General features: G+C 43.5%; 1 protein-coding gene across 3 annotated transcripts in view; it reads right to left on the bottom strand.

Moving 5' to 3' along the window:
* The window catches only part of LOC137413313 (tumor protein 63-like), a 109,937-nt gene that overhangs the window by 78,060 nt on the left and 8,421 nt on the right, over nucleotides 1–23,456 (bottom strand). For 2 of the 3 annotated variants that reach the window (XM_078771451.1, XM_078771452.1), the window contains exon 2: nucleotides 474–680. In XM_078771451.1, the coding sequence (XP_078627577.1) occupies nucleotides 474–662 (189 nt within the window). In that variant the 5' untranslated portion in view covers nucleotides 663–680. Of the gene's footprint in view, nucleotides 1–473; nucleotides 681–23,401 lie in introns of all 3 variants that reach the window. The other variant, XM_078771450.1, reaches the window with a different exon arrangement.

The raw sequence follows: 23,456 nt of genomic DNA, 5'->3' as shown, positions 1-23,456 counted from the left end.
GTCCGTGTCAGTCCATCCGACCTCTTCCGTGTCAGTCCATCCAAGCTCGTCCTGTTTGTCAGTCCATCTCAGCTCGTCCTGCTTGTCAGTCCATCCGAGTTCGTCCATGTCAGTCCATCCGAGCTCGTCCTGCTTGTCAGTCCATCTGAGCTCATCCATGTCAGTCCATCCAAGCTTGTCCTGTTTGTCAGTCCATCTGAGCTCCTCCTGCTTGTCAGTCTATCCGAGCTCGTCCGTGTCAGTCCATCTGATCTCCTCCTGCTCGTCAGTCCATCCAAATTTGTCCGCTTGTCAATCCATCCAGAGCTTGACTGCTTGTCAAGCTACTTTTTATTTGTTTAAGACGGCACCAATTAAAAACAGAACGAACTTCCCTCTTCATATGTTTATCAAATATTGCTTCAGGTTATTTAAATCACATAGTTTATTGTAAACGTCCTTCTCCTGTTGATATTTCCAGGGTGTGGTCATACCGTCCAGGTAGCAGACTTCGCTGTGCTGGACTGCTGGAAGCAGAGTTGAAAACCGTAAGGTCCAGCATACTCAGCAGTGGAAGGAATACACGGGGTCATGGGGAAACCCATGGTAGGGGACATCATGGGACCCTCAGACTCTTCCGCAGTAGTAGACCCCAATGGAGTGTGGACGGGACTCGGGGCCATTATTGGAGGAAGCTGGTTCTGGAGGTAGATGGTGGGGCGAGAGGAGGATATTAAAACACCATTAGGTACTCAAAATGATTTGTACGACGCATGTCAATTCCATTTTTCCATTTCTCTGCCACATGTGCAACATCGTTTGAGAACAATTCCGATCTCCACCACTCATTCTCTCACTCTACGTTGAAGTTTAAACTTGATATCAATCATTATTTTGTTTGCTCTAAGAGGCGATGACTTCAGCCACAGGTACGATCAATTGTCCGATCAAAGTGATGCTCGTAAGGTAAACAATTTCTGTGTAATTTTCTTAGAACAGTATTATGAGTGTAAACCATAGCTGTGTAAATCATAGTGTAAACTAGAATGGCACTCAGTACAGCGTATACCTCCGCCAGGCTGAACAGTTTACGTTTTGTATCCACTGATGGACCGGATCTGGATTCGGACCTGAACCAAAATCTAATTGGCTTGTTTCTTCTCACTTACCCAATTCATCCACCAAGTTGTCATAATCCATCCACAACCTTTTGAGATATCATGCTATGTATCATTTTTGGCCCTATTACTCAATAATGAAGAATCACTTTTTAAAAAATTAAATAATCCTCTGATCCGGATCCGTATTCGCATCTTCACCAAAATTGAATCACTTCTTCCTTGTCACACATCCAACCTGTCCACCAAGTTTCGTCCAAAGTTGTCCACAACCTTTTGAGATATCCCACTTTGTATCATTTTTGGCCATATCACTCAATGATGAAGAATCACTTGAAAATTAAATAATTCTCATATCGGAACCCATATTCAAATCTTCACCAAAATCGAATCGACTTGTCCTTGTAAGATACCCACTTCGTCCACCAAGTTTCGTCCAAATCCATCCACAACATTTTGAGATATCCTGCTATGTATCGTTTTTGGCCCAATCTCCCAATTATTATTATTTATTTTTTTTGTATACAAGATCGAGGCTCGTGAAAGAGCTAAGATTCCATGTACTATTATTGTTTTCAGTCCATCCGAGTTGTTAGGGTTAGGGTTAGGGTTAGGGGTAGGGTTAGGGTTAGGGTTAGGGTTAGGGTTAGTCGGAGCTCCTCCGTGTCGGAGCTCCTCCGGACTGACAATCAATTGTACAACATCCCAATGATGAAGAATCACTTAAAAATTCTCCTAGCCGGATCCGGATCTTCACCAAAATCTAATCCTTTCGTCCTTGTCAGATACACTACCTCTCTGATAAGTGTCATCCAAATTTGTCCACAACCTTTTGAGATACTGTGCTATATATCGTTGTTGGCGCTATCTCTCACTGGTGAAGAATCACTTAAAAATTCTCAAATCCAGATCCAGATCCGGATCTTCACCAAGATGGAATCATTTTGTCCTTCTCCAAAATCACATTCCCAACCTCTCCACCAAATTTCATCCGAATCTGTCCATAATTTTGAGACAAATGTTACGTGCTCCTCCCCGACCCCCTGGTCACGGTGTACCTCCGAGCCCCGAGAGGAGTCACAGCAGAAAAATGTGTTATTCTGTATGTCAAAGATCAATGGTGAAGCCACACCAATTGTTACCAACAAACAAATAGTGTATTAAGATCACACAAGAATAAAAGTACAACAATAATAGTAATCAATTGTACAACAAATAGTATATCATTCCTATGATGGTACCATCAGGTTCGTACAACATAACTCACTGTGCTCCAAGTGAGCGAAAAGAAGAAGATTCCCAATGTCTCTATTCCCGGCTTCAAGCCAAAGTTGTTTGCTCCAGCGATCGTCAGATCAATGTCCAATCGAGACCAGAATCCCATTGGGTTGGCAGTTACAGTCCTGCTGCCAAAGCTGTGCAAAGGCGCCCTTCAGGCGACTGGGAAATCCAAAGGCGCCCTCCAGGCGACTGGGAAATCACACCCTCGGGTATGGACGTTCCACAGCTCACAGTCGGCGAACCGCAAATTAACCTTCAAAAGCCACGTTGCACACACACACACCAGATACGTCTGAATGTGGTGAAAACGGCTGAAGTGAAGCAAAGAAACCTTGCTCGACACGCAAAGCATGCGAGTCAAAATGGCCGACGGCCCGTACTCGAGATGTAACGGCAGTCCAACGATTCTCTTCGGAATCGACCGCAAAACCTGACACACAGGTTGATCTGTCACAGCGATAACAACTCTGTCGCAGGAATCCCTTTCCTGGGAAACCCAAAGTTCACTCGTGACTCTTGCTCGCCAACGTTCGCTCCAGACCGCAAAGCAACTATGCTTCTTGTCCGACTCCACTCGCTCTGCCTTCTTTTTCTCCTCCTTCTCTTCGTCATCGTCCGGTTCCCGATCCGGTTTCCGGTTTCTTTTAACTCTAACTTTTTCACCTTTTGAAAACAGTTCATAAACAATAAACCTTTTGAAAACAATAATAGTACATGGAATCAAAAATGTTTACAGTGGATGAAAACCACCACAACGGAAGTGACGAGTCCGTAACACTTCCCCCCCTCAAGAAAGAAAGTTTGAACATAGTGAAAACTTTCTTTGCAGGCAAAAACTCTTTTAACCAACAAAAGTAAAACTCACACCCAAATCCTCAATTCCCATGAGCAACGATAATTAATATTTCCCAAAAATAAAGCAACAAAACTTCCAAACAACCTACAGAAATTTCCAAAGTTAGTTCACTCTGGACAAAGCATCAGCAACAACATTGTCCCTGCCCTTTACATGCTCAATTTCCAAGTTAAACTCCTGCAAAGCCAAACTCCATCTCACAACCTCTGATTTTTATTTTTTCATTTTTTGAATGAAGGTTAAGAGGTTGTGATCAAAAATCCAAAGCAAAATAAATCTATAGCACTTTTTGAAAGAGGCCGAGCTGAGAGCCAAGTTTCATGGTGGTTGGGTGGTGATGCCTGGAAGTATTCACCACATGGACGCCTTTAGGAACGTGGAGTTCACGGGTTAATCCATGTAGGAATCTTGGCTCGGCTGCTCCGCAGCATTCAGTGCTTCAAACGCTTCCTAACTTTCATAATAATCACGGTTGGAGCGCTTGTCGCTGTAGTCACGTGAATAGCGGTCTCCTTCTCAGCCACTACCCTGATAATCATCCCTTCGGGAGCTGCCGTAACTCTGGGAGCCTCCATAGTAATCTTGACTGCGGCCACCACCAAAACTACGACTCCAACCCCAGGAGCCATAGCCACCCCTGAAACGACCTCCACGTTTTCCTCCTCTGTAGCCCCCTCAACGCCCATGGCCTACCTTCTCGACTGTTATGGTCCGACCATCCAAATCCTTGCCATTCAAATCCTTTTCTGCATCTTTGGCATCCTTTGTGTTTTCAAACGTAACAAAGCCAAACCCTCTCGACTTTTGCGTCTCCCTGTCTTTTATCAACCGCACTTCCAAGAGTGGTCCATATTTGCCAAAGATAGAGTCCAGAACATCTTCACTTGTGTCAAAGTTCAGTCCACCTACAAAGAGCTTGCCAACATTGCCTCCATTCATGACTTGTGTGTGCTGACACTTAGTTTCAGTGTACTTGACAAGACGTGACTGTGTAAAGCGTGACGTCAGTACCTTCTCCTTCTCTTCAGAGCGCTTCCTACCCATAGCAAGAGTCGCGGTACAGGATGGAAAGATACCCGGAATCTCCTGCTCTAACTGTGCAGTGTTATTTTCCATACTAGGCTTTTCAACAAACATCGGGTTACCAGAAACGTCACCACCGGCCAAATCATTCCCGATAACAAAAGAGATTCCCTCTACAGGAAGAGTGGCTTGTAAACCTACGGTGACCGGTCCTGACACCAAGTCAGACTTTAAATGGATGACATGAAGTGGAGCTTTAACATAGCCACCAACCCCCTATAAAAGAACACGAACACCAGTTGCCGTCTTCTCTGACAATGGCAAAATGCCTTCAAGCATCAAATATTGATGTGCTCCTGTGTCCCTCAATACCCTAACAGGTCTCTGGTTAGTCAAGTCTACATCCAGTGACACAAACCCCTCTGAAATAAAAGGTTTGTAACTCTCTTGAACAAGGTCGTTCTTTGATGCCGTAACTTTGGTATGGGAATCTTCACAAGGCACTGTCCTCCAAGGACGATTTCTCGCATTGGCCAATGCATTCGGAGTTGTACCAGTCTGACTCTGCTCCTGATTTTTCCTTTTCAGGGCGTAACATTGGGACATCAAATGCCCATTGCCCAGGTTTCTTGCAAAAAGCACAAGTAGGCCCGGAGGAAAAACTCGAGGTCTGCCTCGGGCCCCCCGGAAGATAAGTCTGTCTTGGAACTGTAGTCTTCTGATCCCTAAAAGTCGCGGTATCAGATTTGTCCTCATAGTCATCTCTAGGCCGCCTCCATGAATATTTGTTCTCTGCACCTGATTTACCATAACTCCCCTGGCTAACTCTAGGTGGGAAGTTAGGTTTGTGGAACCCCATCCTGTGTGTCAAGGCATAGTCATCTGCCACGGTTGCTGCCTCATACAACTCTGGTACTTTCTTTTCATCCAGATGTACTTAATGTCCGCGTGGACACACTGTTTGAATTCCTCCACCAAGATCAATTGTCGCAACAGGTTGAAGTCTTTCCCAATCCCCTTCGAGTCACACCACCGATCAAACATGGCTTCCTTCATTCTGGCAAACTCCACGTGGGTCTCACGCTCCCTCTTCCTGGCATTCCTGAATTTTTGCCGGTAAGCTTCAGGGACCAATTCATAGGCTTTGAGAATGGTTTTCTTCACTATCTCATAATCTGCACATTGGTCAATCGGTAAAGCCGAATAGATATCTTGAGCTTTACCCATCAGAACACTTTGCACTAACATAGTCCAGGACCCCACAGGCCATTTTAGCATTTGAGCCACTTTCTCAAAGTGTAAAAAAAACTTGGCTACCTCCTTTTCATTGAAGGGTGGAACCAGCCTCACATGCCTGCCAACATCCCAAGTGTTCTGATTAGTTCTCGAACCAGCCGGCATGGATACTACTTCTCTCCGTTCTCCCATTAATTCCAGCTCCTTGAGCTTAACTTCCTTCTGATACTCCATGTTATGTTCCTTTAACTCCCTTTCGGCTCTCCTTTCCTCTGCTCTTTCCTTTGCTCTTCTTTCTTCTTCAGCTCTCCTTTCCTCTGTTCTTCTCTCCTCGAGTTCCCTATCAGCTCTCCTTTCCTCTGCTTTTAACCTTTCCTGGCTCTGCAGTTGCATCTCCATTTTCCGGAGCTCCACATTTTCTTTTTCCTCGGGTAACCAATCCAAGGCTACCTCTTTCCATGTTCCTTGCCCCACCAAAGATTCTACCACCAATGTCTGCATCTCTGCATTCTTCATATGAGCTCGGACCTCCAAGTTAAAATGTTTGGCCAATATCAAGAGTTCCGATATTTTTAACGCTTGGAACTGTGCCTCATTAGGGGACGCCGCAAACTGTTCTGCGTCAAACACCATGGTGACTATTAGTTTACACCTGTTAACCTTCACACAAAAATTTCCAAATTTTTTTTTTTTTTGAAAAATTTGGGAATGTTAGAAAAATTCCAAATTTGGGAATTTTGGGAATGTTAGGGAATTCTATCCCCGACGAATGTTATTAGGGAATTTAATCCCGGACGAGATTTTTGTCAGCAAAGACGAGCCCCCAATTTCAATTTGGGCCAATTTTGGATGAGCCCCCAATTTCTGTTACGTGCTCCTCCCCAACCCCCTGGTCACGGTGTACCTCCGAGCCCCGAGAGGAGTCACGGCAGAAAAATGTGTTATTCTGTATGTCAAAGATCAATGGTGAAGCCACACCAATTGTTACCAACAAACAAATATTGTATTAAGATCACACAAGAATAACAGTACAACAATAATAGTAATCAATTGTACAACAAATAGTATATCATTCCTATGATGGTACCATCAGGTTCGTACAATATAACTCACTGTGCTCCAAGTGAGCGAAAAGAAGAGGATTCCCAATGTCTCTATTCCCGGCTTCAAGCCAAAGTTGTTTGCTCCAGCGATCGTCAGATCAATGTCCAATCGAGACAAGAATCCCGTTGGGTTGGCAGTTACAGTCCTGCTGCCAAAGCTGTGTAAAGGCGCCCTCCAGGCGACTGGGAAATCCAAAGGTGCCCTCCAGGCGACTGGGAAATCACACCCTCGGGTATGGACGTTCCACGGCTCACAGTCGGCGAACCGCAAATTAACCTTCAAAAGCCACGTTGCACACACACACACCAGATACGTCTGATTGCGGTGAAAACGGCTGAAGTGAAGCAAAGAAACCTTGCTCGACGCGCAAAGCACGCGAGTCAAAATGGCCGACGGCCCGTACTCGAGATGTAATGGCAGTCCAACGATTCTCTTCGGAATTGACCGCAAAACCTGACACGCAGGTTGATCTGTCACAGCGATAACAACTCTGTCGCAGGAATCCCTTTCCTGGGAAACCCAAAGTTCACTCATGACTCTTGCTCGCCAACATTCGCTCCAGACTGCAAAGCAACTATGCTTCTTGTCCGACTCCACTCGCTCCGCCTTCTTTTTCTCCTCCTTCTCTTCGTCGACGTCCGGTTCCCGATCCGGTTTCTTTTAACTCTAACTTTTTCACCTTTTGAAAACAGTTCATAAACAATAAACCTTTTGAAAACAATAATAGTACATGGAATCAAAAATGTTTACAGTGGATGAAAACCACCACAACGGAAGTGACGAGTCCGTAACACAAACAAACTTGTTCACAGACAGACAAACAAATGAAAAATCACTCATAGAGCGACACTTGGCAAATCAGAACAAAGCAGAATGGGACTCAGTAGAGTCTACTTTTGACCTCACAAATAAGTTGTGGTTGAATTCAGTCACCTGATATGCAAATATTCTCCAAAGTTTAAGTTATTCTAATGAAAATTGACAATTTGAGAAATTTGAAAAAAGTGGTTGACCTTTGGCCTATGTTGACCTTTTGACATTTTGACCTCAAAAATATATAGGATTTTGTCAGACCACAAATGCTACCATTTGGTGAAGTTTCGTGAAGATCGGTTAAAAACTGTGACCTGTAGGCAAGTATAAATGAGCGGACAGACAAACACACACACACACAAACAAACACACAAATACACAAACCGGAGTGATCAACATACTTGCAAAAAAAATATTTTTTTTTTTGCCAAGTAACAAACAGACAGACAGACCCCATGCAGTCCTGAGAAAACGGAAGTGGAAAGAGTCTTTTAAACTCTTACTTTGCGTTTCTGAGCACGATGTATTTTGGCTTTGTTCGTGAATGTTGAATAACAGGCAAGATGGCCACCACACGAAGCCGATGGGTCAAACGGAACATTCCAGAGCTGAATCTTCTTCCAACTCTTGTCGGACAAACTGATGATTTTGGAACGATCGTTGAGAAAAAGATGCACTACACAAACAGGTATTTTGAACGAAGTGAGTTCTGTCGTTGCATCGCTAGGCGCCGCCATTTTGTCTGAATATCGCCGTTCCTCTGCCCTCAGAGTGCGCGACAAATTTGATTGGTCGAGACGGCGCAAGATTTTGCTGAAGTATTGCTATGCTGATGGGTTTTGGAACTGCAAATAAGGAGATTTGTGTTTTAGTGTTCAAATATATAATTTATCTTAATAAAATAAAGGTTTTAAATGCGGGAGAAAATATAAACCGTTAAATCGGAAGTTTAACGCCATTGATGCACCATCTTTTACACCATCATATTTAACACGTAAAAATTACTACCAAGGACGCCTCTTCACGGTGGTTGTACCACCCAATACAAGTCGGTGGGCCAAATCTTCCCCATTATTCCCTGCTGCCCGGATTCGTCCGGGCAGCGCGGTCATGGTTAGAGTGCCGATTCGTCCCTATGGACCGGCCCTTTCCCTCTGTCTGTCTCTGTCTCTCTTTGTCTTTCTCTGTTTCTCTGTCTTTGTCTCTCTAACATAGCTGAAAACCGAAAGTTTCCCGTTTCAAATGATTTTAAATTTTGTTTCACTGCCAAACAGGCAGACAGAGTAGACCAATTATCCCACTCCTCAGCGCATGTGCCATCGGGATGGGATTCCATACAATTTGCCAAATCAAGAACCAAAGTACTGCAAAGAGGTGCCAAAATTGCAGGTCCGTGTTCCGATTCATGTTGTGGTGTTCAGAGAATATAGAACTCAATTCAAATTAAGTATTTCCCTGATCATGGACCGACACCTGCAGACAGACAGAGTGAATTAAGTATTTCCCTGATCATGGACCGACACCTGTAGACAGACAGAGTGAATTAAGTATTTCCCTGATCATGGACCTACACCTGTAAACAGACAGAGTGAATTAAGTATTTCCCTGATCATGGACCAACTCCTGCAGACAGACAGAGTGAATTAAGTATTTCCCTGATCATGGACCGACACCTGTAGACAGACAGAGTGAATTGAGTATTTCCCTGATCATGGACCGACACCTGCAGACAGACAGAGTGAATTAAGTATTTCCCTGATCATGGATCGACACTGTTACGGATTCATCACTTCCGTTGTTGTGGTTTTCATCCACTTGAAACATTTCTGGTTCCATGTATTATTATTATGGTGGTTTGAGGGAAATGACGGTTATTGTTGTCAAAAGGTAAAAAGGTTAAAGTTTAAATGAAACCGGAACCGGACGACGAGGAAGTGGAGGAGAAAAAAAAAAGAAAGAGGGCGGAGCGAAGTCGAGTCAGACAAGAAAGCCGAGTTGCTCCGAGTTCTGAGGCGAACGTTGGCGAGCAAGAGTCACTAGCGAACTTTCGGGTTTCCGGGAAAGGAAATTCCTGTGACAGAGTTGTCATCGCTGTGATCGATCAACCTGCGTGTCAGGTTTTTGGGCATTGGATTCCGAGGAGAATTATCGCCGGGCCGTTACGTCAAGAGCGGGTCGTCGGCCATTTTGACTCACACAGGACTTGTGCTTCGCTCGCGGTTTCGTCTCTTTTCGACCGTTTTCACCATTCCGACGTCTATCTGGGATGTGTGTGTGTTCACCGAGGCTTTTGAAGATTGCTTTGCGGTTCGCTGACTGATCCGTGAGAGTTCATACCCGAGGGTGTGACTTCCCAGTCGCCTGGAGAGGGGGCCTTTGGATTTCCCAATCGCCTTGAGTGCGCTTTGACGCAGCTTTTGGCAGCGTGACCCTTTTGCGCTGTTTTGGCGGCGGACGCCTTTGTGCAGTTTTGGGCGGCGTGACTGTGCCTGTCATCTGAACGAGATTCTGGTTTCGATTCGACTTCGTATCATTGATCACTGGAGGGGATCAACTCTGAGCTCGAAGACGGGAATATAGAGACATTGGGGAATGTTCTTTCCCACTCACTTGGAGCACAGTGAGTTACCTTATGCATGCTAGCTGATGGTACCATCATAGGAGATATATTCATTGTACTCTTGATTCCTATTATTGTTGTACTGTTATTCTTGTGTGATTTTAAATACAATATTTGTTTGTATTATTGGTGTTTGTATTATTTGCAATTGGTGTGGTTTCACCATTGGTTTTTGACACAGGATAACATATTTTTCTGCCGTGACTCCTTTCGGGGCTCGTAGGTACACCGTGACCAGGGGGTCGGGGAGGAGCACGTAACAGAAATTGGGGGCTCGTCCAATTGTCTCGGGGGCTCGAAATTGGGTCTTCGTCTGGGATTAAATTCCCTGATAATTCGTCTGGGATAGAATTCCCTAGCATTCCCAAAATTCCCAAATTTGGAATTTTTTCCTAACATTCCCAAATAAAAAAATTTTTAATATAGGAAAATTTTTGTGTGAAGGTAAACAGGTGTTAACTGATAGTCACCATGGTGTTTGATGCAGGAAAGTTTGCGGCGTCCCCTAATGAGGCCCAGTTCCAAGCATTAAAAAAATCAGAACTCTTGATATTGGCCAGACATTTTAACTTGGAGGTCCGAGTTAGTATGAAGAAGGCAGAGATGCAGACATTGGTGGTAGAATCTCTGGTGGGACACGGAACCTGGAAAGAGGTAGCCTTCGATTGGTTACCCGAGGAAAAAGAAAACGTGGAGCTCCGGAAAACGGAGATGCAACTGCAGAGGCAGGAAAGGTTAAAAGCAGAGGAAAGGAGAGCTGCAAGAGAACTCGAGGAGAGAAGAGCAGAGGAAAGGAGAACTGAAAGGGAACTCGAAGAAAGAAGAGAAAAGGAAAGAGCAGAACAGGAACGAGAACTCGAGGAGAGAAGAGAAGAGGAAAAAGCAGAGGAAAGGAGAGCTGCAAGAGAACACGAGGAGAGAAGAGCAGAGGAAAAAGCAGAGGAAAGGAGAGTTGCAAGAGAACTCGAGGAGAGAAGAGCAGAGGAAAGGAGAACTGAAATGGAACTCGAAGAAAGAAGAGAAAAGGAAAGAGCAGAGGAGAGGAGAACCGAAAGGGAGTTAAAGGAACGTGACATGAGTGTCAGAGGGAAATTGAACTCAAGAAGTTGGAATTAATGGGAGAACGGGGAGAGGTAGCATCCATGCCGGCTGGTTCGACAACTAGTCAGAACACCTGGGATGTTGGTAGGCATGTGAGGCTGGTTCCACCCTTCAATGAAAAGGAGGTAGCCAAGTTTTTTTACACTTTGAGAAAGTGGCTCAAATGCTAAAATGGCCTGTGGAGTCCTGGACTATGTTAGTGCAAAGTGTTCTGGTGGGTAAAGCTCAAGATATATTTTCGGCTTTACCGATTGACACATGTACAGATTATGAGGAAGTGAAGAATGCCATTCTCAAAACCTATGAATTGGTCCCTGAAGCTTACCGGCAAAAATTCCGGAATGTCAGGAAGTGGGAGAGTGAGACCCATGTGGAGTTTGCCAGAATGAAGGAAACCATGTTTGATCGGTGGTGTGACTCGAAAGGAGTTAGAAAGGACTTCAAACTGTTGCGACAATTGATCTTGGTGGAAGAATTCAAACAGTGTGTCCACGCGGACATTAAAGTACATCTGGAGGAAAAGAAGGTACCAGAGTTGTATGAGGCAGCAACTGTGGCGGATGACAATGCCTCGACACACAGGATGGGGTTCCATAAACCTAACTTCCCGCCTAGAGTTCGCCAGGAGAGTTATGATGCATCCAGTGCGGAGAACGAAGATTCATGGGGGCGGCCTAGAGATGACTATGAGGACAGATCGGATACCGCGACTCTTAGGGATCAGAAGTCTACAGTTTCAAGACGGACTTATCTTCCGGGGCGCTCGAGCAGACCACGAGTTTTTCCTCTGGGCCTACTTGCGCTTTTTGCAAGAAACCTGGACACTTGATGTCCCAATGTTATGCTCTGGAAAGGAAAAATCAGGAGCGGAGTCAGATTAGTACAACTCCGAATGCATTGGCAAATGTCAGAAATCGTCCTTGGAGGACAGTGCCTTATGAAGGTTCCCATGCCAAAGTTACGGCATCACAGAACAACCTTGTTCAAGAGGGTTACAAACCTTTTATGTCGGAGGGGTTTGTGTCACTGGATGGAGACTTAACGAACCAGAGGCCTGTTAGGGTATTGAGGGACACAGGAGCACATCAATCTTTGATGCTTGAGGGCATTTTGCCATTGTCAGAGAAGACGGCAACTCGTGTCAGTGTTCGTTTACAGGGGTTGGTGGCTATGTTAAAGCCCCACTTCATGTCATCCATTTGCAGTCTGATTTGTTGTCAGGACCGGTCACCGCAGGTTTACAAGCCACTCTTCCTGTAGAGGGAGTATCTTTTGTTATCGGGAAAGATTTGGCCGGTGGTCAAGTTTATGGTAACCCGATGTTTGTTGAAAAGCCTAGTATGGAAAATAACACCGCACAGTTAGAGCAGAAGATTCCGGGTATCTTTCCATCCTGTGCCGCGACTCGTGCTATGGGTAGGAAGCGCTCTGAAGAGAAGAGGAAGGTACTGACGTCACGCTTTGCACAGGCACGTCTTGTCAAGTACCCAAAAACTAAGTGTCAGCGCACACAAGTCATGGATGGAGGCAATGTTGGCAAGCTCTTTGTATGTGGACTGAACTTCAAAACAAAGGAAGTTGTTTTGGATTCTGTCTTCGGCCAATATGGACCACTCTTGGAAGTGCGGCTGATAAAAGATAGGGAGACGCAAAAGTCAAGAGGGTTTGGCTTTGTCACGTTTGGAAACACAAAGGACGCCAAAGATGCAGAAAAGGATTTGAATGGCAAGGATTTGGATGGTCGGACCATAACAGTAGAGAAGGCAGGCCATAGGCGTCGTGGGGGCTACAGAGGAGGAAAACGTGGAGGTAGTTTCAGGGGTGGCTATGGCTCCCGGGGTGGGAGTAGTAGTTTTGGTGGTGGCCGCAGTCGATATTGCTATGGAGGCTCCCAGAGTTACGGCAGCTCCCGAAGGGATGATTATCAGGGTAGTGGCCGAGATGGAGACCGCTATTCACGTGACTACAGCGACAAGCGTTCCAACCATGATTATTATGAAAGTTAGGAAGAGTTGAAGCACTGAATGCTGCGGAGTAGCCGAGCCAAGATTCCGACATGGATTAACCGTGAACTCCACGTTCTTCAAGGCGTCCATGTAGTGAACTTTCCTACATGGATTAACCGTGAACTCCACGTTCCTAAAGGCGTCCATGTATTGAATACTTCCAGGCCTCACCACCCAACCACCATTAAACCTGGCTCTCAGCTCGACCTCCCTAAAAAGTGTTATAGATTTGCTTGACTTTGGATTTTTGATCACACCCCCTTAACCTTCATTCAAAAAATGAAAAATAAAATTAGAGGTTGATGAGATGGAGTTTGGCTTTTCAGGAGTTCAACTTGAAAATTGAGCATGTAAAGGGCAGGGACAATGTCGTTGCGGATGCTTTGTCCAGAGTGAACTAACTTTGGAAATATCTGTAGGTTGTTTGAAGTTTGTTGCTTTACTTTTTGGAAATATTGATTATTGGTGCTCACGGGAATTGATGATTTGAGGGTGAGTTTACTTTTGTTTGTTGGGACAGTTTTGCCTTCAAAGAAAGTTTTCACTATGTTCAAACTTTATTTCTTGAGAGGGGAAAGTGTTACGGATTCATCACTTCCGTTGTTGTGGTTTTCATCCACTTGAAACATTTCTGGTTCCATGTATTATTATTATGGTGGTTTGAGGGAAATGACGGTTATTGTTGGAAAAAGGTAAAAAGGTTAAAGTTTTAAATGAAACCGGAACCGGACGACGAGGAAGCGGAAGGAGAAAATAGAAAGAAAGAGGGCGGAGCGAAGTCGAGTCGGACAAGAAAGCCGAGTTGCTCCGAGTTCTGAGGCGAACGTTGGCGAGCAAGAGTCACTGGCGAACTTTGGTGTTTCCGGGAAAGGAAATTCCTGTGACAGAGTTGTCATCGCTGTGATCGATCAACCAGCGTGTCAGGTTTTTGGGCATTGGATTCCGAGGAGAATTATCGCCGGGCCGTTACGTCAAGAGCGGGTCATCGGCCATTTTGACTCGCGCAGGACTTGTGCTTCGCTCGTGGTTTCGTCTCTTTTCAACCGTTTTCACCATTCCGATGTCTATCTGGGATGTGTTTGTGCACCGAGGCTTTTCATGATTGCTTTGCGGTTCGCCGACTGATCCGTGAGAGTTCATACCCGAGGGTGTGACTTCCCAGTCGCCTGGAGAGGGGGCCTTTGGATTTCCCAATCGCCTTGAGTGTGGTTTGACGCAGCTTTTGGCCGCATGACCCTTTTGCGCTGTTTTGTCGGCAAATGCCTTTGTGCAGTTTTGGGCGGCGTGACTGTGCCTGTCATCTGAACGAGATTCTGGTTTCGATTGGACATCGTTCCGTTGATCACTGGAGGGGATCAACTCTGAGCTCGAAGACGGGAATATAGAGACATTGGGGAATGTTATTTTCCACTTACTTGGAGCACAGTGAGTTACCTTATGCATGCTAGCTGATGTTACCATCATAGGAGATATATTCATTGTACTCTTGATTCCTATTATTGTTGTACTGTTATTCTTTTGTGATTTTTAATACAATATTTGTTTGTATTATTGGTGTTTGTATTATTTGCAATTGTTGTGGTTTCACCATTGATTTTTGACACCGGATAACATATTTTTCTGCCGTGACTCCTTTCGGGGCTCGGAGGTACACCATGACCAGGGGGTCGGGGAGGAGCATGTAACAACACCTCCAGACAGACAGAGTGAATTAAGTATTTCCCTGATCATGGACCGACACCTGTAGACAGACAGAGTTTCACGATTGTTGTTGGTCCGTAATCATCCGGATGACTATTGAACCCGGCAATCAGTAAACTGAAGGAATTCTTCAGATTCCTCCCCAATTTCAGGTAAAGTGTCAGGTGTCGACACGGCAGGTTTAGAGAAGGAGTAAGTGTATAATATTTGCACAAATCGGTGTGCGAATCGGTGTTGTCCACCGATACATCGGCGGCACACGATGTTGAACGCCATTCCATAATTTAGGGGTTTTATACGTCATAATCGTTATTCACCTGTGCATCACATTCCTGAGTTAAAATCCCAGATGGATACAATACAAAGGTAATCTCATGTAACAGGCAAGTTTTGGATTATAACTGTGTTATCAAATACGATATATTATTTGTGCTTCATTACCTTATCTATATAACAATACGCTTGTCTGTCTGTCTGTCGCTCCATCACACTACATATATCTATATATAAATGTGAGTTTCCTGATTGCGTCTGATCAGGGTAAACGTTGTAACCACAGCACGTACAATGTTGAATGATACCTCATTTAAGAGCTCTTGGGTCCAGACAGTGCATGAGGTGGTTTATAATTATATTATTGTTCTTGATGCAATCTTGAGTTATATTCATTTTTGTTGCGCACGTGGTGTATATGCTCAGAGTCGTTGGTTTGCACATATACAGGAAGTTGTAAAATATATATTCAATCAATATACCTAGAAAAGGCAAAAATCTCTCTGTCTGTAGGTGTTCTATGCACGGCCACATATTTTTAAGTTACAAACTCCAAACTCGGGGTACAAATACAACTTTGTGTTCGTGGTAACATAGGCTATGTGCCTGCGGCATCGTGCATGGGTGTGAGGGGCTAGGGGGGACATAAGTTATCTATGTAAATGTGTACCGTGTAGCACCACATGGTGGTGATGGTGGTAGAGGGTATAACAATTCTCTTTTTAACCTGGGCAACGCTGAGGTTAAAGCACTCTTCGCAGGGTAAATTTGTCCTCCTCCCCTCCCTGTTCCCCTTCCCCTACCTTCCCCAACCCTTGCCCAGGTACTTCAGCTAGTTGCTGCTCGTATGTGTATGTATATATATAATTAACACAATTAGGTTTCTTGCAAGCATTTGGGAGTTGTAATTAATTACATGGAATCTCCGTGAGACACATCTCACGAGATTGTGAATCAAAGCTTGAAGGTAGTTTGGATTGTTGTTCTCACGAGGCATATCTCACGAGATTGTGAATCGGAACTTGAAAGTAGTTTGGATGTTGTTTTCACGAAACAAATCTCGCGAGATTGTGAATCGGAACTTGAAGGAAGTTTGGATTGTTGTTTTCATGAGTCAAATCTCGCGAGATTGTGAATCAGAACTTGAAGGTAGTTTGGATTGTTGTTTTCACGAGACATATCTCGCGAGATTGTGAATCGAAACTTGAAGGTAGTTTGGATTGTTGTTCTCACAAGAAATATCTCGCAAGATTGTGAATCAGAACTTAAAGGTATTTTGGATTGTTGGTCTCACGAGACATATCTTGCGAGATTGTGAATCGGAACTTGAATGAAATTTGGATGTTGTTTTCAGGAGACAAATCTCGCGAGATTGTGAATCATAACTTGAAGGTAGTTTGGATTGTTGTTTTCACGAGACATATCTCACGAGATTGTGAATCGAAACTTGAAGGTAATTTGGATTGTTGTTCTCACAATAAATATCTCGCGAGATTGTGAATCAGAACTTAAAGGTATTTTGGATTGTTGTTTTCATGAGACAAATCTCGCGAGATTGTGAATCGGAACTTGAAGGTAGTTTGGATTGTTGTTTTCACGAGACAAATCTCGTGAGATTGTGAACCCGAACTTGAAGGTAGTTTGGATTGTTGTTTTCACGAGACATATCTCGCGAGATTGTGAATCAGAACTTGAAGGTGGTTTGGATTGTTGTTTTCACAAGAAATATCTCGCGAGATTGTGAATCAGAACTTGAAGGTAGTTTGGATTGTTGTTCTCACGAGACATATCTTACGAGATTGTGAATCGGGACTTGAAGGTAGTTTGCATTGTTGTTTTCATGAGACAAATCTCGCGAGATTGTGAATCAGAACTTGAAGGTTGTTTGGATTGTTGTTTTCACGAGACAAATCTCGCGAGATTTTGAATCAGAACTTGAAGGTATTTTGGATTGTTGTTCTCACGAGACATATCTCGAGAGATTGTGAATCGGAACTTGAAGGTAGTTTGGATTGTTGTTCTCACAAGAAATATCTCGCAAGATTGTGAATCAGAACTTGAAGGTAGTTTGGAATGTTGTTCTCACGAGACATATCTCGCGAGATTGTGAATAGGTACTTGAAGGTAGTTTGGATGTTGTTTTCACCAGACAAATCTCGCGAGATTGTGAATCAGAACTTGAAGGTATTTTGGATTGTTGTTCTCACGAGACATATCTCGAGAGATTGTGAATCGGAACTTGAAGGTAGTTTGGATTGTTGTTCTCACAAGAAATATCTCACGAGATTGTGAATCAGAACTTGAAGGTAGTTTGGATTGTTGTTCTCACGAGACATATCTCGCGAGATTGTGAATCGGAACTTGAAGGTAGTTTGGATTGTTGTTTTCACGAGACATATCTCGCGAGATTGTGAATCGAAACTTGAAGGTAATTTGGATTGTTGTTCTCACAAGAAATATCTCGCGAGATTGGGAATCAGAACTTAAAGGTATTTTGGATTGTTGTTTTCATGAGACAAATCTCGCGAGATTGTGAACCCGAACTTGAAGGTAGTTTGGATTGTTGTTTTCACGAGACATATCTCGCGAGATTGTGAATCAGAACTTGAAGGTGGTATGGATTGTTGTTTTCACAAGAAATATCTCGCGAGATTGTGAATCAGAACTTGAAGGTAGTTTGGATTGTTGTTCTCACGAGACATATCTCACGAGATTGTGAATCGGGACTTGAAGGTAGTTTGCATTGTTGTTTTCATGAGACAAATCTCGCAAGATTGTGAATCAGAACTTGAAGGTTGTTTGGATTGTTGTTTTCACGAGACAAATCTCGCGAGATTTTGAATCAGAACTTGAAGGTATTTTGGATTGTTGTTCTCACGAAACATATCTCGAGAGATTGTGAATCGGAACTTGAAGGTAGTTTGGATTGTTGTTCTCACAAGAAATATCTCGTGAGATTGTGAATCAGAACTTGAAGGTAGTTTGGAATGTTGTTCTCACGAGACATATCTCGCGAGATTGTGAATAGGAACTTGAAGGTAGTTTGGATGTTGTTTTCACCAGACAAATCTCGCGAGATTGTGAATCGGAACTCGAAGGTAGTTTGGATTGTTGTTTTCACGAGACAAACCTCGCGAGGTTGTGAATCGGAACTTCAAGGTAGTTTGCATTGTTGTTTTCACGAGACATATCTCGCGAGATTGTGAATCAGAACTTGAAGGTAGTTTGGATTGTTGTTTTCACGAGACAAATCGTGCGAGATTGTGAATCAGAACTTGAAGGTAGTTTGGATTGTTGTTTTCACGAGACAAATCGTGCGAGATTGTGAATCAGAACTCAAAGGTAGATTGGATTGTTGTCTCGAAAGAAATATCTCGCGAGATTGTGAATTGGAACTTTAAGGGAGTTTGCATTGTTGTTTTCACGAGACATATCTCGCGAGATTGTGAATCAGAACTTGAAGGTAGTTTGCATTGTTGTTTTCACGAGACATATCTCGCGAGATTGTGAATCGGAACTTGAAGGTAGTTTGGATTGTTGTTTTCACGAGACAAATCGTGCGAGATTGTGAATCAGAACTTGAAGGTAGTTTGAATTGTTGTTTTCACGAGACAAATCTCGCGAGATTGTGAATCAGAACTTGAAGGTAGTTTGGATTGTTGTTTTCACGAGACAAATCTCACGAGATTGTGAATCAGAACTTGAAGGTAGTTTGGATTGTTGTTTTCACGAGACAAATCGTGCGAGATTGTGAATCAGAACTTGAAGGTAGTTTGAATTGTTGTTTTCACGAGACAAACTGCGCGAGATTGTGAATCAGAACTTGAAGGTAGTTTGCATTGTTGTTTTCACGAGACATATCTCGCGAGATTGTGAATCAGAACTTGAAAGTAGTTTGCATTGTTGTTTTCACGAGACATATCTCGCGAGATTGTGAATCGGAACTTGAAGGTAGTTTGGATTGTTGTTTTCACCAGACAAATCTCGCGAGATTGTGAATCAGAACTTGAAGGTAGTTTGCATTGTTGTTTTCACGCGACAAATCTCGTGAGATTGTGAATCGGAACTTTAAGGTAGTTTGGATTGTTGTTTTCACGAGACATATCTCGCGAGATTGTGAATCGGAACTTGAAGGTAGTTTGGATTGTTGTTCTCATGAGACAAATCTCGCGAGATTGTGAATCAGAACTTGAAGGTAGTTTGGATTGTTGTTCTCACGAGACATATCTCACGAGATTGTGAATCGGAACTTGAAGGTAGTTTGGATTGTTGTTCTCATGAGACAAATCTCGCGAGATTGTCAATCAGAACTTGAAGGTAGTTTGGATTGTTGTTCTCACTTGACATATCTTGCGAGATTGTGAATTGGGAATTGTAGGTAGTTTGGACTGTTGTTCTCATGAGACAAATCTCATGAGACAAATCTCGCGAGATTGTCAATCAGAACTTGAAGGTAGTTTGGATTGTTGTTCTCACTTAAGGCGATGTTGGGAAGGTAGGAAAGCAGGTTATGAGGAGGTATGAGTAGGTGAACTTGGTAATGCCATAGGAATGTGGATAAGTGGGAGGGGAAAATAGTTCAATCTTCCACGATTTTAATGACGTAATGAAGAAATAATACGTAATGATGTAAAAATGCCCTCTTGCTGTGAAGAATGGGAATAAAGGGGGAGGGGAGGTCAGAGTTGAGGTGTATGGGGGCAGAGAGTGGACAGCGAGGGGACAGCGAGTTGGGAGAGGTTGGGGGGAGGAGGGAGGTTAAGCTTTTGTGGGAGGAGGAGGGATTGAGGACTTGAAGTTTGGAAGGGGCGGGGGGGGGGGGGGGGAGCTGAAGATTTGGGGTGGGGATAAGATTGAAGCCTTTGGGTTGGAGGGTGGCAGGGGTTGAGGATTTGGGTTTGGGGAAGGTAGGGGGAGCAGAAGACTTGGGGCAATTATAAGTTGTCGGATTGGTGCTTCGCAGGCTTTGGGTTGCATGACAAAGTGTGCTGTCCCACTAATACAGCGGTTCGTAACCTGGGGGTCGTTTGGGGTTTTCCGGGGGTCATGAAGGGGTCATAAATAACATATCAATTTGTTGAGCCCATTTTTAGGAACCTAACAAAGGTACATACCACACACAGTATTTTGTTCGCGTATGCGCGTACGTCACGACCCCCAGGTGAAGAACGGCTGCACTAATGGATGTTAAACCAGATGTCCCATCTGCTAACATTAGTCTGGATTAGAGTCCCTGTATAAAGAGAGTTGCGCCATGCGTTGACCCGAGATTTCTGGTCACGTGATTTCGTGGCGCCATTTTGTGTCTAACTTCACCGTGCGTGAACGTCAGCTTGGTACGGGAATGTTGTTTATTGCCAAACAAAATGACTGGTTGTTCTGCTTTTGGTTGTTCAAACCAATCTGGGAAATATAAGATGTATAGATTTCCAAGTGATAAAGTCAGAAGACAAATTTGGGAAACGTAAGTCAGACGAAAGAGCTGGAAAGCGATCGACTCCTCGAGACTCTGCCAGGTAGGCCCACGCCGCTTGATGATCGATGTTCAAAAGCAATTCTATCTGCTCGTTTTTTTTTTGGTTGTCTGTCCGTTGAAAACCCTTTTAAAGGGAAGTGATTTATGTTTGTTTATAATCTTCAAGGAGCTGACCAAAAATGCATTTCCGTGGGAAGAACCCTGCTCAATTTTTCACATTGAGTCTCACTTGTGAGGAGTGAACGGAGTAGTGATGAGTCTCACTTGTGAGGAGTGAACGGAGTAGTGATGAGTCTCACTTGTGAGGAGTGAACGGAGTAGTGATGAGTCTCACTTGTGAGGAGTGAACGGAGTAGTGATGAGTCTCACTTGTGAGGAGTGAACGGAGTAGTGATGAGTCTCACTTGTGAGGAGTGAACGGAGTAGTGATGAGTTTCACTTGTGAGGAGTGAACGTAGTGGGATGAAGTGTTGGTCTGGTCAGAGTGTTGTATTACGGGCAGAGTTTTCTTACGGTCTGAATGTATGAATCATGTTCTGTACTGAATGTATGAACCAAGTTTTGTACTGAATGTTTACTGTGTTGGCCTCATCGTGTTCCTGGTGAAATTAAACAAGTTATGGTGAATACGACGTCTTATCTGTGCTTTTCCATATCTGTTCGACTCGACGAATCGTGAACACTGCAGGTATTTTTTAAAGTTTTTTCTCTGTTTAATTACGGCTTGGCGCAGTCGAAAATTAAGTGTTAATTAAGTCGCCAGCTATGAAACATATTAATCGATCAGGCAATATCCATCAGAGTTCTGGGCAAAGGTGTAGTCATAAATGAACGTTTCAATCTTACTAGATGCCGATGACGTTTTCCTTATGTCAGAGACAGAAGCTGACTTGCAGCTTGTTAAATCATTACAATGGAAATTGAATATAAATGTCGATAAAACTAAAGTTGTACACTATAGAAATATGGCAATACCACGTACAGAATTTGTTTTAAGTGTGTTAGACTATATGTCGGCTGGAAGTCCTACACCGGAATTGCTCTCGGCACCCTTTAAAAAATATTGAATATGCCCACACTCCTTTCTAAAAGTTATTAAAATTCAGAGAACGACAGCATTGGTTTGTCTTACTTATAATGTTAGCTCTTATATGCAGTGTTGGCTTGTAATATGCATTGCCGTACCACTTTTAATATCACCACACAGCTCTTTTTCACGGCAATAGCTGAGTTTTTGACAAAACAAATATCACCTGTATGTAATAATAAGACTAAATATGTGTAGTAAATTTTTTTTTAGCAGGTTTAGAATATATCACCCCATATCGCGAATGTACATGTATATCTAATCCGACACACTTAGACACAAAATGGCGTCCAAATTTGAGTTGACACAACTCTCTTTATACAGGGACTCTAGTCTGGATCAAACGGTGTCTTCAGCAAAGAGTAGGTGAGTTATCTCCGGCACTCTGAAAAATTTACAGATTTCTTCAAAATTCAGCTCCTCTATGACGTCAAGCCTGCGCAGCTGGTTCATGAAAGACTTGGGCCAAAAAACGTTCCCTGGCCGACCCCACAAGGTGGAAATAATTTGGGACGTTAAGGTAGTACAGCTGTGGTGGTGGTGGTAGTAGTAGTAGTAGTGGTAGTAGTAGTAGTAGTGGTAGTAGTAGTAGTAGTGGTAGGAGTAGTAGTGTTAGTAGTGGTAGTAATAGTAGTATTGGAAGTAGTAGTAATAGTAGTAGTAATAGTAGTGGTAGTAGTAGTGGTAGTAGTAGTAGTAGTAGTAGTGGTAGGAGTAGTAGTAATAGTAGTAGTAGTAGTGGTAGTAGTAGTAGTAGTAGTAGTGGTAGTGGTAGTAGTAGTGGTAGTAATAGTAGTAGTGGTAGGAGTAGTAGTAATAGTAGTAGTAGTAGTAGTGGTAGTAGTGGTAGTGGTGGTAGTAGTAGTTGTAGTAGAAATGGTAGTAGTAGTAGTAGTAGTAATAGTGGTAGTGTAGCGGTAGTGGTAGTAGTAGCAGTAGTAGTAGTAGTAGTAGTAGTGGTAGTAGTGGTAGTAGTGGTAGTAATAGTATTGAAAGTAGTGGTAGTAGTAGTAATAGTAGTAGTAATAGTAGTGGTAGTAGTAGTAGTAGTAGTAGTGGTAGGAGTAGTAGTAGTAGTAGTGGTAGTAGTAGTAGTGGTAGTAGTAGTAGTGGTAGTAGTAGTAGTGGTAGTAGTAGTTGTAGTAGCAATGGTAGTAGTAGTAGTAATAGTGGTAGTGTAGTGGTAGTAGTAGTAGTAGTAGTAGTAGTAGTAGTAGTAGTAGTAGTAGTAGTGCATGGCACGCTTTCACAAGGATACCACAAGATGCTCATCATCCACAAGTTGGTGCAAGCAGGCGAGATGGCTGGCTTGAGGAGCCCATAAAAGAGAAGCGTGGGACATCATTTAACCCAATTTATAGCAGGTGTACATTCCATCCTGGGGATGAACAAACCGATCTACCTGTAAGCGTGCGGGATGGTGACCACATGATCTTCGAACTAGTCCATAATGCAAACAACAACAAACAACAACAAACGTTTCGGACGAAACCACCACAACTCGTTCAACGTGGTCTTCTCTTTACCCATCATTATCAGGTACCCTTCCTTTATCCCTTTATGGTCACATTCACACCTATCTATGGAACACCTGCATACATACCTCACATACACATATTGTTTAACTCAAACTCATTCGAAGACCTCTTTGGGGTGTCCTATAGACCCCTTTAAACGAGGCTGACTCGCAGCCTCGCACACTCGCACCCACTCAACTCTTCACTCACCAGGGCTCCGAACTGTAAACTTCCATTAATGTACAACATTCTCGAGAAGAGGGAA

This window comes from Myxine glutinosa, chromosome 2, assembly GCF_964187855.1.
Source record: "Myxine glutinosa chromosome 2, kmMyxGlut1.1, whole genome shotgun sequence".
In the NCBI taxonomy this organism is placed as follows: domain Eukaryota; kingdom Metazoa; phylum Chordata; class Myxini; order Myxiniformes; family Myxinidae; genus Myxine; species Myxine glutinosa.
This window is presented reverse-complemented; position numbering and strand designations above follow the sequence as displayed.